The 16,216-nt window shown below is 47.3% G+C and overlaps 1 protein-coding gene across 2 annotated transcripts in view; it reads left to right on the top strand.

The window, feature by feature from the left end:
* The window catches only part of LOC114858988 (cadherin-4-like), a 170,627-nt gene that overhangs the window by 71,966 nt on the left and 82,445 nt on the right, over positions 1-16,216 (top strand). The window contains exon 3 of one of the 2 annotated variants that reach the window (XM_029156792.3): positions 3,950-3,973. The exons of the other annotated variant lie outside the window; for it this stretch is intronic. Coding sequence (XP_029012625.1) covers positions 3,950-3,973 — 24 coding nt within the window. The remainder of the gene's footprint in view (positions 1-3,949; positions 3,974-16,216) is intronic. 2 annotated transcript variants of the gene reach the window in all.

The raw sequence follows: 16,216 nt of genomic DNA, 5'->3' as shown, positions 1-16,216 counted from the left end.
TCATTCCTTTTGACAAACCAAGGATACGTATTTACAGTACAGTGACAATCCTCAATGTTACACACTGTACAACAACAATGCATATAAGCGCATTCATGATTCCTGATTTCAAATCTTTAACTCCTGATCTTTAACGCCCGAGTCATCGGCATAAACATCCCTCACATACAGCAGCATTGCTGCTGGTTCAGAGCTGAACCATCATCATCAACCAGTACGTGATCATGGGACGAGCAGCTACAGCGTTGGATTTAATGCTAATTACATTATTGTGATGATGAAGCCGCAGTGTTTAATCAAATAAAGACAGCTGCATTTGCTCCAGCCGCAGCCTGCACGCTGTGCATCCAACGCGCAGATACGTATGTGAATCTAATTACATTACTTTGCACCACACATGCTGCTCCGTTCACTCAATAAAGACGTGTTGATGAACACGCACGTGCAGCACCTTCCAGTGATGATATGGTTTCCACTTGTCTTCATGGAGCCACGATTAGCTGAAAACATTTGTCACTTCGCGATGAGGGGGGGGATCGAAGCCAATTTCTGACTGTAATTAAAACTATCCCCAGAGCAGACAGTTGGAGGGCCACAAGTTTAAGAGGTCAATAAAAGGCAGCTTTCCAATGCAGTTTCATTTAATCAATCTATGATTTTGTACTGTATGTAGAGGAGCTGAAAGCCTGACGTGCACTGAGCACGCACTGGCGAAGTGAACAAACAGGATTTGGACAAAAAAAGTTTCTTTTAGTCCGTCTGAGCCGTTTCCCTATCGTCACCTAAACTTACATTCGTATCGTGTGGATGGCGTCAGCCTGCTCTGGTGCAGGTGTGTCCATTCTTCATTTAGACGCGCAGTAATGGCGGAGAGAGAAGCAGCTCATTGGTCACGGAGATCGAAAGCCTTCCCAGTCACGTCGGGGCTCGTCTCGCAAATAAACTTCTAAATGTTGACGCTCACATGTGACAGATGGCGCCGAATGTGCCAAACTGTGCGAAAAGTGCTGACAACAAACTGGCACTGACAGGCTTCTGCGGTGCAAAGTATTTGTCAACCAGTACTGCACAACGCAGCACTTTCTGCACAGCTACTTGTCACATCCTGGGGATTAGAATGGAAGACGCAGCTCTGTTTTTTAAAATGACAAATAAGAATGGCTCAATTTTTGTATTTGTTATTATTTATGTGATGTACATTAGGTGGTAATGTGCATGATGTAATCCTTCCTGTGATGAAAGAGGTCTTAAAGAATACTGAATTCCTTAGTAGAGAGTATTCTGGGTAGTAAGTTTCCCACTGCAAAATTGTGCTCAAAAAAGAAGTTTCTCAAGTTTAACATGAGAGCTTTCTTTACTGGTCATTCTTGACATGCGTATTGTTTTCTTTATATAAGTAGCAACTGGCCGTTGTTTCCATGCTCGGTGGAGCATCCATCTGTTTTGTTGCAGACTTCTAGTAAGGCCCCGTTATGGGACCCCTCCGTTCCCTTTAGCAGCAGCACAATGAATGGAGCCTGTCGTTCAGAGCACTTTTACCTTGTTACGTTGATCTCACGGTGATATTTTGCTTCTTATCTGTGTTATTGTATTTTCTTTATGGGTTTTGGATCAATAAAGTAACCACGCGGCTTGTACTGTACATGCAGCATACCTTTAATGCTTGATAAATTACAGGGATAGCAGGGATGTTCTGTATCTGAAATACAGGTTTGCTTTCCTAGAAATGATAGAAATCCCATTACATGGCCTTAACTGGTGCTTTGGGGCAAACTTAACCTTACATTTACAGATACAGTGCCATTTGAAATACACACCAAAATTTATAAGAAGGCCTCCATCACTGCAAAGTCACATTAACATAACACTCACATATCCACTGCAAAAGATTTCTTAAATCTATTTAACCCACTTAAAGCTTGGAGGAATGTTATAATAACTTCACCTGTGCTGACATCATCTGAGGTTTCGTTTTATTTTCATTTTATGATAGTTAGTCTTTGTCGTTTTTGAAGCCGTGTAGGTGAGGAGCCTGTTAGAGGTCAACAGGGGGAGGCTGGACAGGGTTTCAGAATGGACAGGGCCATTTGTCAGGCTGCATAGCTAGATTTACATCTTCCAAAGGCAGGTGCAGTAGCAACTACAGCAGAGAGTAAAAGGCAACATGGAGAAAATCTATTAAGTAGCGCTTGTGACCAAATCTAACCTTTTTATAATATTAGATAAATGCTTTATATTAGTACAATGACAAATGGGTCTATGTTTAAAAACCTCGTAGTTTTTGTGCTACTTCAAATGTATGTTAAAAAGTATGTTCCATACTTTTTTCATTTTCTTAAATAGTATAAACATCATTTAACACTGATAATTGTTGATAAACTGAATACAAAATCTTGCAAATGTATGTGTGTGTGTTTATGATCATTACTGTAGTTTTTAACTCAAACAACTCATGTCATGTACAGTCTCATCCATTTAACCCAGGTTTATACCTACTTCCCCATGCTCCTGCATCATCATCACATTAAATACTGCATCCCATCCACAGATTTGTCCAGAGGTCGCTTCGTTCCTTCTCTCCTCCTTTGAATGCTTGGAAAATTAAACTTTTTATTACATGAAGTTCCCATTTTAAGAAAGGGTGTTTGCACTTCCAGCGCTCTGCAGAACATGCAATTTGACATCCTTTTACACAACAAGAGGAATAATGAATGGGAGAGTAGGACAAGGGCCAGTGGTTCTGACACGTTGGGTAGTGTTTTATCGCCTATGCAGCTGCCCTGAAGGTTTAAACTGTGCTGAGCCTTTGGGGCAAGAAGGAAATAGACCAAGGATTTTTTTTTTTTGATAAGGATGACTGCACTGGGCTGCGAGAGTGCTTCACTAGCTAATTATTTGAAGCCTCCTCTCAGATTAGGGTAGACATGCAGAGCTTATGGACAGTCGCATAGCAGACAATCAGACCATGTAATAACCAGAGGCCCAATATTTGCTTAAATCCACTGTAACACCTCACAAAACAAAAGTGTGCAAAGCCCTAATGCTCGGTCCAATCCCACGCCGCGCTGCCTCCATAAACACTCGACACCACCCCCACAATGGACGCCATCTTTACTCTGGCAATTAGGCAGAGCTTTGGATTATCACCTCCTCAGCCCAGCACACCACAAATCCGTCCGGATTCAATTATTTCCCCTCCTATGTCTGTGGCCGTTTGGGCTTTTGGGCACAGGGCCAGCAGAGGAACGTTCGAAGGGATTTGAAGTGCTCGAGATAAAAAAAAATAAAAAAAGAAGTTGTTGTTTTCTTTTCTTGCTTTGGAGAAAGGTCTTGTGTTTATTAGTTCTTGTATCGCTGAATGTTTGACAAGTATATTAAATAAAAAATGAAACCTTGGGAGCTTCCAAACATTGTCCTGGTAAATCATTAATGAGAACAATAACATGCGTTTACAGTATTTTTCACCTTCACAAACGCGTCTGTTTCATTTATTCATCGATTGATTCACTTATTTATTTAAATAAACGCACTGTGATGTATAGAAACCACGGTGCCGCTCTTCGTTCGCACAAAGCAGCTCTTGTACAGATCAATGCGTGGTGGGCCGGGGGCGTCTCTGCTGGGCTGAAAAAAAAACAACATATTTGTTGAGGGGATCTGATTTAATTTGTCTCTCAGCACCTCTGTGGGATGTTTTGTTAAGAAAAAACTCAACCTCAAAGAATTCCTGGGGTTGAAGGGATCCTTGGGGCTCCCTTCAACATTATATTCTCCATCTTCTTAAATAGTTTTTGCATTGCTTAGTGCACATTGTATGAATCCATATGCATATTGTATGAATCCATATGCATATTTATAATTAGACTGAGGAACAACGGCATGGTACAGTAGCATACGTACCTTTTCATGCTATGCTAACTTTAGCCTGTGTCTTCTCTTCTATCCACAGATATCACGGTGTCATCGCACAAAGGTGAGACGACACACAATCAGTCACCTGTGGCTCCCTGTGCATATTCAGACGGCTGATGCGTGCGTGCGTGTTTGTGTTTGTGTGCGTCACTTTTTACTAATAAGATGAAAAGCGTTTCATGGCGTTGTTGATGTTGATTGGAAATTGAGTCGTTCAGTGTTTCTGCAGCAGAACAATCTGTTTGATTACAAAGTCAATCACTCACACCCACTGACACCTAGACCTAAATTATCCCGCTACCCCGCGATGACAGACAGCGCGCGTCTTGTGTTTATGCATCGCGTTTTTTGTGTGAGTCTTGTGCGCAGACTAATCACAGTTGTGTTTGGACTCCTCCACTTGCATGCGTATGCTAATGCGCGGCTGGGGGAGGTGATTGTTTCTGCGCCGCGGCTCTTCGGGGAGAGGCGGGGGGTGCGGCGGGGGGAGTCGCTGGCAGGGTTTGTACCTGTAGGCTGTTGTGGTTGTGTAACACGATGGGGCCAGACAGTCAAACTGTCTAAACAGCTCCGGGGGTCTGGTTGTGAGTGACAGCCCGCGGGTGCGGCCCTCCGCCCCCCCTCGTTCTGGAGATGGAGCAATGGCGGAGGGTGTGTCACGCGCTGTGATTGCAAAGCAGGAGAAGACAATCAGCCGAGAGAACTCCCCCGCTGATTTTGTTGGAACTTTCTTTGATTCCCCGCTGCGCTCATAAGAAGTTAGGTGATGTTTTGAACGACATCCTCCCGCCGCAGAAAAGAACGCAGGTGGAAATATTTTCATTGTCACCTGAATTTAATATAATGTGAATTGGGGGGAAAAAAATCAAGTCTAAACAACAGGAGCATCTTTAGGGAAATTGAAATATTTTCCACCTCAAGGTTCTGATCTGTTGAGGCAAAGCTCTGATAGAGTATCTCTGTGTGACAGGTTATGTCACACGCACACACACACACACACACACACACACACACACGTATGTTGACTGTGCTCTGTCAGCTGAGGCCCATAAAGGTAAGTGATGCGCGCTGCCCGGGCCTCGCTCCCTGATAGATGTCGAAGGGGAGCGGCGGCTGGCACGGCGTACATCATCCCCCCACAGCCGCCCTCGCATACGTTCCTGCATTAAAGGCAGATAAATAAGGGCCGCGCGGCCCTGACAGTGCTCCTCTTCCACCGCCGGCAGCGCGGCGCGCGCTTCCGCTCAGCGTCTTGTTTTTCGCCCTGTCCTTTTCAGATCTGTTGAGTCGAGAGGCATCAACGTGAACGCTCGGCGAGAGGAAAAAAATGAACCCGCCGCGCTCGTCCATACGCGGTGAGTTACAGATGGCTGTGCAGCTGTGACGGCGCCGCCGCCGCTGAAGAGCCGCGAGGCCTTGAGGCAAAGATAATGTGTATAAATCCTCCATCGGCGTGCGCTCATCTCCTAAAAGAGCAGCATGCGCGCGGACTGTACTGTAGGTGTGGGTGCGCACGTGCCGCATGTGTGAGGGATGGAACGTGCGAGGACATTTTTCCCACTTTCAGGATTCATCAGTACAAATGTGGGGTTTTTAAAGAGCAGCTGTTTATATGCGTTGGACTGAAGGACAACGCAGGTGGTGGTTGAACAACCTTCACTGTTGTTCCTCACCAATATCATGATTAATACAGGACCTCATTATTATGTGGCCTTATTCTTGTGTGAGTGCACCCACAACCCCCCACCCACCCACCCACCAGCACATCCTTTATCCAGCACCTCTCCACCCTTTACCCCCCCCCCCCCCCCCCCCCCCCCCCCCCCCCCCCCTTCTGCCAAATGAATAGTATATTTATGGCACCTGTGCTGGAAAAACAGTCTCTAGGAGTCGTCCCTCTAATTTCATTTTCAAAATGCCAGCAATAAATTTATCAAATGGGCTGAATCGAATCGGAGTCACACACGGTGCCATCCGTCACGGGCTGTCCCTCCGGGGCTCCGTGGGCGTACTTAAGCCGGCCAAAAACCTCTGCTGGCAGGAGGGAGGGGAGGGAGCGGGCGGGCGAGCGAGCCGCGAGCAGAGAAAGCGGTCGAACGCGGCGCAGCTGGAGACGCGTGTGCATATCTTAACGCGCTTAGCCGCGTATGCGCGGGCACGAATTAGCCGGCGCGCGGGTGCGGACGCATGTGTCGGCGCAGAGGTCAGCGCTAATGCCTCGGCGCATACGAGCCTCACGCCGGCGGCCCCGATAAGCACTCTGTCTGCGGAGGTGCCGGCGCCATAATTGATTAATTGCGAAGTTAATTGATTGTTTTGCTGTTTTTTTTTTTGCATTCATCAGATCCTCCCTGTTCAAACGCCACTTTGAACGCCGTCCCGTCTCCTGCCACAGCCGTCGGGTTCACACGCTCATCACCCCCCCCCCTCCTTATCCTCTGTACACGACTCCGGCACCTTTCACCTGCCTCTTTAAAGGCCTCTGTCCCCAATTTCCTTCTGTTTCACTGACTTTGACTCTGCCTATCTGTCCTTCTCCTCTTGGAATTTATCAATGTGCAGGTTAAGCCAGCCCGCGAGTGAGGGTAAAGCAGCTTAGCGCTAACAGGGCTAATGAAGTCAGGGCCCGTATTCCTCTGATGGGGATCAGCGACACTATTTTCCATCAGTGTTTAATGATTAGAGGCAGCGAGAAGATGGCCCCGCTGACATGTGTTAATATGATCTGCCTTAAACACATCCATAAACACCCGTGCACGGACGTGTTCGCCGCACAGACCCACTTCTCTGCACACAGAACACTCCCGGTGCTGCTTTTTGCAAACGCATGGATTGCATTGATGACTCAAACATGTTCCATGTCGTGACCACAGGCGACTGACACAAACCCGCAGATGTGGCTATTGATTCACGCTAAATGCAGAAAGCCACTGCGGAGCAGGTCGTGAACAGCCTCACGCATCAGCATCCGTGCATCACTTTTCACAGCTTTTTACCGTAGCAGATCGGTCGAGAGGCCAAGATCTCCGAAGGGTTCCGAACATTTCAGAAGACTCAACTCCGATTCATTCAAAATCCTTGGCGGATGAAGTTTTTTCTCCTCTGTTTCCCACGCACGGCAGCTTTTTACTGGAGTGTGTCTTTCGGATATGTCAACGCGTGTCAGTGTCAAAGTGCGAGGGTGTTTGTTTGTGTGTTTAATGCGGATTTTTGGAACTGGATCGACAGAGGTAATGGCCGGGTCAACGAGCTGCCGGTTCCTCAGCGTGATGGGGTGCCGGCGGGGGCTCGCCCCCCTTTTTTGCCCCATTAGTCACACGCGCTAATTTACCTGTCAGCTCACATCCACGCATAAAAACAACACCTTTCTTTCCCTTCTGTCTCATTTCCACCTCCTCTAGATCTCTATGTGATCCGATCTCGCCCTCATTACGTTTTGCTCAACCACCTCCCATCTTCACGCTGTTTTACCGGCTGGAGCTGTTTAGCTCCAGCCGGATCTTAAGACGCGGGATTTGAATTGAATGCGTGTGCATTTCTGTCAGACGTGTGGCCGCTGCTCTGACACTGGTGCAGCTTTTCGGGTTTGCAAAGCCTCCTTAAAAGTACTTGAAAGAAAACTACTTGAAAGTCTAGTTTTAAAGACACTCTTTGTTCGCTTCCTAACAAAATCCATAGGCGGCAAAACTACTGTGAAGAGAAATAGACCGTTAGTTGGTCAGATCTCTGCTTCTGAAAAGCTCAGGCACCATCTGATAATTGGAGGATCTCATGCCGTATAGAATATTGCATATCAGATATAATACAATGCATTCTAGGCCTAATAAGGATCCAGTCTAATCCAACGGTCCATGTATTTGCTGTAACTTTGTTGTGAAGTACTGGGGAAAAAATCTATTAATTATATAGTTGCAGCATTTCTGTCTCTTTCTGTTATGTCTGGGTGACTCTCATACCGTAATAAGCTAAAAGCTCCTTCTGACAGAACGGCACACACTTGATCACTAACCTGAAGACCAAAATACAGCTGGAGAGTGAACACTCCACTTTGGGCAGACTGTATGCTGGCTCTGTGACAGGGCACATATTTCACGCAGCGCGCTAGACGTGCCTACTGAGCTTGAATCTCTAAATTGGTTACTGAAAATCACGACAGAACGATGCTCATGTAATCGGTTCAGCTATTAAAAGCCTCATAAATCCATCTCCAAAAAGCCTCGCTGACACCGCGGCCACGTGGCGTTACGGTGAGTTTGCAGGGCTGCTCAGGGACGTGAGAGTGAACGCCGCGTTAACTAGTAGCTAAGGTGTAAATAATGATGTGCGGGAGAGCCCGTCTGGGCCTGTAGCAAAAAAAAAGGAATGCAATTAAAGCCGCATGCCGCCTCATTTATTTAGTTCCGACCAGTAAGTGTTCAGTGTGTAATATGGGTTTAAAAAATGCAAGTACTGTTACATGCAAGTACGGCAAGAATGATTAATATTATATTAATTTGATGAAAGGATTAATAAATAATATTCTCTTTTCCTACTATTTCTCTCTGGGGACATGCAATAATTGTAATCTTTCTTATGATTCAAATTAATATAAAAAATGATTCAAACAAACAATAAGAAGCTGACTAATGACAACAAGCAGACTGCATCCACAGTGTGAAGAGATGTCAGCCTCTTTCCTGGAACCCTTGGTACGGAGCGATAAACTGTCAGCTGATGTAATCATTCCAATTATTTTCATGCATCCTCATGACTCCAAAGAGCGGCGTTCGTCACGTACAGGACGTGCGGCGCTGCTGCTGTTCGTGCACTTTTATCAGCCGTCTGCTCTTTTTAGTGCGCTGTTCCTTAACTTGGGGCGGAAGTGAAGTTGGATGGGTTTGGTTTGACGGGACGCGCGTTAGCCCAGCGCTGGGGCGCGTTCACGATGACCACATGCGTCCGCCTCATTCCTCAAAAATGTAAATGTAAATCCAATCACTTTCCATGTTGTCGTTGTGCCACTTTTCCAGCACAGTTGGTTCAAAGTGCCGCGTCTTGGTTCTTTGCCATGACTTCCTTTGATGCTTATCAACCCCCATGAACGCACATGTACAGTATATACAAATACACAGCACTTTGTATGTTGGCGCTGGATTTGCGACCACGTCAGTCATTTCCATTGATCTAATGTGCTCCTGCCTTAACCAGCCCGTCCTCCTGCCTGCAGCGAGCCTGCTCTAAACCCTGTGTGCACTGCGGTGGGAGAAGCTGCTTTCAGGCTTCCTGTGTGCTAGTAATGACTGAATGAGTATGTGTGAACATGCCACGGTTTGTTTTCTAGTGAGTCTTTATCATGCTACTCTGGAGCCCTGTGATGAGAACCATGATTACTTTGACCTTTGGGGTTTTTTCCCCTTTAATTCGGCTGTGTGCTCTGCAGGATGGAGGAGCCATTATCCACACGATCGTGTCTGTACTGTATCCCTAATAAGGTCCGGCGTATATGAAATTAAAATGCCAACAGGCCACACTTCAAGTTCAGCACGGACGTCCTCCAATAAGCACAAGTGACACCTCTGTGGAAGGAACGGGTGGAAGGAACAGGCCACGGTGGGCCTGTGCACGGCGACAAAAGCAGCCGCGTTCCCGAGCGCCGGGAAAGGCCATTTATCGCCGCTCGCGAGAGGCTGCTGATGCGTTTTGTTTGCCAAGCCAGACCAGTGCCACATGTCCAGTTGAGTGTTAGCCAGAGATAAAGACAAAACCACACAGAGACCGCGCGCCCACGCCCACCATCGGCCTCGTCAAGGCTGCCTTCGCATTGAAGCGCTTCTCAGGCGAGAACTGAGAGCGGATAAAAGCAGCGGAACCGAGAGGACGGAGTCGGAGGTAAACCTGGCGCCGCTGCTCCTTTCAGAGCCCTATTCTTAACCCTCAGCTGCCAATTAGATACAAGAAAGGCCGGCTCCCTTGACGGATGAACTCAAATTGCCATTCTGTGTTCTGCTCAGTAGGGCGCAACAGTGATTGCCCTGCTGGACGACGGTTCCCCGCCATCCGAGAAAGGCAGAGTGTAATTGACTACGCAGACGGCAGCTTATCATCGCGGTCCCGTCGCCGATGGAGCGGCTCCGCGCGAAAAGGTGCGCCGGCGACGCGTGGAAGATTAGAGCGCCGTTGCCCAGACATCCCTGCGTGAGCGGAGCCACCCAGGACGACAGAAGCAGGAGTCCCGTGGGGACAGAGCGAGTCCCCGTCATGATTCAACAACATGTTATTGTCCCGCCACCGCGCGCTCCCAGTCACTCAGATGATTCGTACGTCTCTGTCTGTTTGCTGACAAGGCGCCGCGGTTGGGCTTTGAGGCCCTGTGGGGCGAGCGTTGCCGGGGAAGCGGGTGGCATATTGCACCCAGCGGGACGGCTCCCCCGGATTGGCTCAGCGGGGTGAAACAGGTGGACGCCGGCCGTCACGGACGCCTGAGAGCCCTGAGGGAGAGCTGCCAGAACCGCGGTGCCAGTCCTGCTGGACCAGCGTCTCCGTCGGTGCCTTTTTAATCAGTAATGAGTCACGTTCATGCGCAATAATAATAATAAACCAACGCTATGGCCGGGTTTGGATGCATGATACGTACTCTACCAGTGGATCATGAAACTACCGCATCACGTCTTCTGCTAAAAACTTGGAGACAAAAAAAAAGCAGTGAATTACATATTAGATTTCACATTTACTTTCTAAATAGTTTTGCCCTTTTTTCGCACTCTTGGATTCTTCTTCAATTTACAACGGACATGTGCCCGTAATGAGATAAACGCGTCTAACTCCACTGTGGCACTAATTAAGCCGCCTTTCTCCTTCTATGGAGCGGGTGCTCTCTAAACCTCCTCAAACGCTCAAAGGCGTCACCGCAGTGATGGCAGATGGGTGTTCTCAAGCCAGAAATAGGTTGAAATACACACACACAAACAGCCAGTTGCCTTCACCAGACTGTTGAAGCTGTCTTTATTCTTTGTAAAGGCCTTTTCTCTACTTTTATTTAAATTGGTGTCCGTGGGATGGATCTGATCCAAGAGTTTTATTACCAAACTTCAGATGCAAAGCCGATTTGTGTGCTGACGCCAAAAAGGGCCAAGAAATAGAATGGGGGTCTGGGCAGCTTGGCATCACTCACACAAGTGCTGCAGAAGGAATTCTCCAATGAGAAATGTCTTCCTCAGGCTTCCCTCCACCAAACCTCCTCTGACAACTGTTCTGATTCGCGTCCATCTTTAAGCTTGTGACGCAGCAGAAAGCAGTGATGCAGAGTGTATTGTGGTGGTCCATTAAAATGTTTTCAATTTTAAAAACTGCAAAGAATGGTTTCCTCTTTACTGTATGTTCTGGCAATTAGACAACATGTCTCCATTGAGACTTGGCGTCTTTGAGGCCCGTCCACCTCTTTGACTCTGTTCCTGCCAGACGTAATGTTGTGTTTCTCATCTAAGGTTGTGTAAGGCTCAGATATTAGGTGAATAGAGTACAATTACCAGTTACATTAACATAAAGAATAAACACTATGAGCACAAGACTGGATTTGAGCTTAATTAGAAGGAATACACCCCATTCCTAAGTAAATCCATGTAAGCTTCTCGTCAGCTTCCCCTGGAAGGAGACATAGCAGCGAGGAACCGATCGGCCCAAATGGACTTTTCTAGGCTAATTCTAAGCCACATCAATAATTCATGTGGAAAGCTTTGAAAAGTAAACACTGCTTATCTCATTGAGAATTCAGATTGGCCCAATGCTACAATAGCATGAATAATGTACACAACTTAAATCCATATACAGGTTTGTAGCCGCCGTAGATGCTGCCGCTGCTCTATATGGAAATCTAAAGCTTATTAGGGGAAGTCGAATCTTTCACCGAGCCATAAACATTATTACCTGGAGCGACATTAGCATGGAATTGGTGCTAAGGATGACGGGAGAGAGAGGCAATTAGAATGACATCTGGCGCTGGGTTTCACACATTGATCTTCCCTTTGTCTGTGTGCGTTTTAGTCATTTTAAATCTGAGCTTTCACTCATCCAGTAAATGCACATAGCTTCAATGCTAAAGACGGTCACGCTCCCTTTGTGCTGCTAATTGTCTTCTCTTCTTCCGAATTATTTGCACAACATCTTTGCCTCCTTCCTGTCCTCGACAGGAAGTCCCACCTGAGCACTTTGAGCTGGTGAGCGGTCTCGGTGTGTGTCTGCGGTGATCGTTAGCTAAAGACGAGGCGCGCGCGTTGTTCTGAGTGATGTGACGTTCGGCGCGTCTGTTTGTATTCTTCTCATTTCTCACTTTCTCGCTCTCCTCCTCTCATCTTGCAATGCTCTGGAGATGGTCCGCTCAGTACAAACAGCATCTGTCCGGGAGAATAATAACATCTATAATCGTTCCCCAGAGACTCAACAGTGGAGAACTGATTTTTCTTTTCTTTTTTTTGCTTCTCAAAGTTTTTAGATGTGTGACTTCCATTGGCATGCATTGATTCTAAAATGCCGTGATGATCATTTTTACATTAGCTCCTGTGTTTCACTTTCTCTCCCCTGCATCTTTTGAAGCCACGAACTGCAGCTTTTATCAGTTTTATCCCCAGATGGGATTTCAAAAGGTTCCCAAACAGGAAAAGGTTCTGTTTTTTTTCATTACTTTATTTTGTGAATGGGCATTTTGGAGAATGTGTGGCACTGACTGCTCTTCCTTAGTCTTGCGTGGCTGTGACACAGACCCAGAGCACCACTTTCTAACAGGTAGAAATCAAAAAGCGACGTCCTAGAGGGACTAACGCCTCTTTCATCGTACGTATGTGTACGTTCGCAACAAACGGACTGGAAGTGTCCCCTGGTGGCTTGAATAGTGACTGCATGCGGGTGTGCGTGTGCATTTGCATACAGATGAGCTCGTGTGTGCACCGTCTGTTGCGGCGGTCCTGGTATGTGCGCACTCCAGCGTACGAGGGTTATCACTCTTGTTGCAGCTTACTCCATTAGTGGGGAGGGATTCCTGTGCTCTATCCGCAGCCAGAGGAGACCAATTAAAGCCATCAGGCGGTGTCAGGAGAGCCGTGCTGCTCTCAGAGCCTGCAGAGATGAAGAAGGGAGGCTTTAGACTTGCTCCGCACTCCTTCAGCTCAGCACTGCCTGAAGACAGCAGCAATTACACGGGATTTGTTCACTGTGTATCCATGTTCTTTGTCTTAGTCATCTCTCATAACGCCTGCTGTTCTGCATCTGAACACATTTATACATAGCAGTTATCATAATGCTTGTCCTCCTCTACTCAGATCCACCCACGGGCCGGAGGGGTTGCAGCACACAGCGGGCAGCGGGTCGGCTCACGTCTATTACAGGGTTAAGGTCCTAATAGTTATTGTTATGGTTCGGTTCAGGGTCCTGAATCCTGCCTCTTTGGATTTGAACGGATTGTTGACATTTCCCAAAGGCTTCATGAATAATGTGCAGTACACAATGTGTAAATGAAACCATGAGATCTCATCAAGAGTTATTCAGCTTTAACTAGCTCCTAGTGTATATATACATACATATGAAGAAGGGTGTGTGTGTGTGTGTGTGTGCGTGCGTGCGTGCGTGCGTGCGTGTGTGTGTAACATGTCAACGTGCTGCTCAGCTCTTAACTCCACATCCACCTCCATGCGTGACCTCATTTCATTATACTGACGAACAGCGCAATATTTGAGGAAACATTACATTTCCAATTCCACAGCGATGCCAGAGTGAATACTTTTAAAAGACCCCCTGGAAATGGAGGGAGTAGAGATCCAGCGCACTTGGAGGCCTTTCCCCGTGGGTGTTATTATTGTGCAGTTTTCCTGCAGCCTTCCACATTAATGCTCCTCTTGTCAGTGATGTTTGACCATGCTTTGGGGCTTTGTTAAAGCACGGAGGCCAGAGATGTCACAGCCCGTTACAATATAAGGGCCCAGATATACAGACCTCCTCCTTCCTGCTCTGTTGCCGTCCTCCCCCCGTCTCCTCTCCTCTGCCCTGGGGATCGCTGCTGTGGAAATAGACCCCGCTCCGTAGTGTCTACTCAGTAGGTAATAACTCGCTGTTCAAGCTCAGATAAAGAGTTCCATTCATTAAAGTGGCGGCTCTTTTTTTCTCTACACGAATGACACCTTTCCCCCCCGGGAGCGCTGCAGTGAAATACAGGCTTGGAACCACAGCGCAGCCTTTCCTGGGCCTGACCGCCTCCCTCTGAGCTGTTCGGTGGCGCCCCCTCTGTACACCAGCGCCCGGGGATGCATTCACAGGCCCATCTTCATTTCTTTCAGTGGGAATCTTTACGTTTCATCCCCTCGTGTACGTCTTCTAACACCATCTCATTGCCCTCACCCGTGCTCCACATCTCCATCCTCTGGCCCAGTCACACCCCCTCGCTCTCGCTGACTTCTCCTTGGAGTGTTTCTCCTTCTCTCTCCACATCCACCATACCCAGCTCTGCTGCAGCTCGTCCCCTGTGTCTTCCGTGTGCATGTGAGGTCCCGGAGCACTGGGAACCACTCACGCGTGTATCGGTCAGCGGTACTCATGGGTAATGTGTAGATCATTCATCCTGTGGACAGGTACGTAATGGAGGCAGGATGAAGGGGAGAGAGGGGACAGTGGGAGATCTCTGGAGGTATGAGAATCAATTTCATCGGGAATCACCAGAGCACAGAAGCAGAACCTCGCGCTTTCTCTCTCTTTTCCAGGCCTTTTTTTCCGCCCTCTGTCGCATTCACTCTTCTCCGCCCTTCGTCTTCACTTGCACCACTCCGTCTCACTCCTCCCCGACCGCTCGTGCTGATCTGCTCACGAGGCACTCAAGCATCACGATGGCCAAGTAGCGGGACAAAACCCCGCACAAATTACAGCACAGGAGCCATTATTTAAGTCAAACACTTCCCTCGGCTCTGGCCGAAAGAACAAGTAAAAAACATTACAGTCCTGTGTCTCTGTGAAGCAGGAAAACACACTCTCCCTCCGTCCCCGCGACTCTGTTTCCCCCTCGGCACAGCAGAGCATCACAGGCAACGAAAGAGAGAGAAAGGTAAAAAAAAAATCCCACAGAGATTCATCCTCTAGTGCCACTAAAGCAAGCCGTGGCAGAAGACCCGCTACACGGCTGCTGCACAAACCTGCACACAGGCGTTTTCACTCACCTGTGAAGAAGGGCTTTGCTTCAAAAACCGGCTGACGCGCCCGCGCTTGGTGCCCGTGGCAGAGACGCGCATGCTAATGTCCCTAATGGCGCGGCCGTCCAGCGCAGGTTCCACTTCATAAACCGGAATGAATGACTACTGGCTGACTAACACACGCCATTTGACCCGGCGCGCGTGAGGAAGCGCTGATGTGGGAGACGAGGAAGATTGCTCATCAATCACGGCCGCCGACGGTCAGGTGCTCTGCTCTTGTAGTACTAATGTTCATTGAATTGATTACGGAGCGACGCGGTGGCGTTAAGCGCCGCGGCTCGCGCTCACGGCAGACTGAAGGTTTTTTTTTTTTTTTTTTAAATTTATGAAAGCTATAAAAGATTTGCACAGATGTTAATGTTTTTACACAATGCTTACAACAGAGTGTTAACTCTATTATTACTCACAATATTGCAAAAGGAGACAGTGATGAAACGTGTGTATTGGAATTGGGAGAGAGAGGAGGAGTGAAAGATACGGAGAGAGAGAGAGAGAGAGAGAGAGAGAGAGAGAGAGAGAGAGAGAGAGAGAAAGAGAGAGCTGAGGGAGGTTCTGCCAAGTGGGTTTTCCACTCTACCAGTACAGAAATGATGCATATCTCCACGGTATGCCCTTTAATTGGCGCTATTAATATCAGTTAAAGTTTTAGTACCTATTTATTAAAACTTTAACTTTTTTCTGAGGTTTAATGTGAATAGAATTATGAATCTCAAGGGCTGTGCTCTATAAAAAGCCTTAGCCATAAATTATTAATGCTCTACCACTTCATCTGCAAGATCTCACTCCTACAAGATTTGTTAAAAAGGAAATAGCCCAAAGCTCTAATTTTAGGGCGAATTTTCAACATTAAATACAGTCCTCCACATGCAAGCGCCGTATTTCTGGAATAATTCTGGGAAAAGCGGCACGCGTCTCCTCCGCTTTGCTCGAAACTTGCAGCGGAGTCTGGACTACCTTGTGCAAATTGAATGGGCAATTTCTAGTCTAAATTGGTCACGTATAAAAAAAAAAAATGTAAACAGAGTGTGGAGACAGACAGAGAGGAATCCTAATGCGGGCCAATTTGTCTGTTTGTATCATTAAAGTTGTTCCCGCTGTCA

Source organism: Betta splendens, chromosome 7, assembly GCF_900634795.4.
Source record: "Betta splendens chromosome 7, fBetSpl5.4, whole genome shotgun sequence".
Classification (NCBI taxonomy): Eukaryota; Metazoa; Chordata; class Actinopteri; order Anabantiformes; family Osphronemidae; genus Betta; species Betta splendens.
This window is presented reverse-complemented; position numbering and strand designations above follow the sequence as displayed.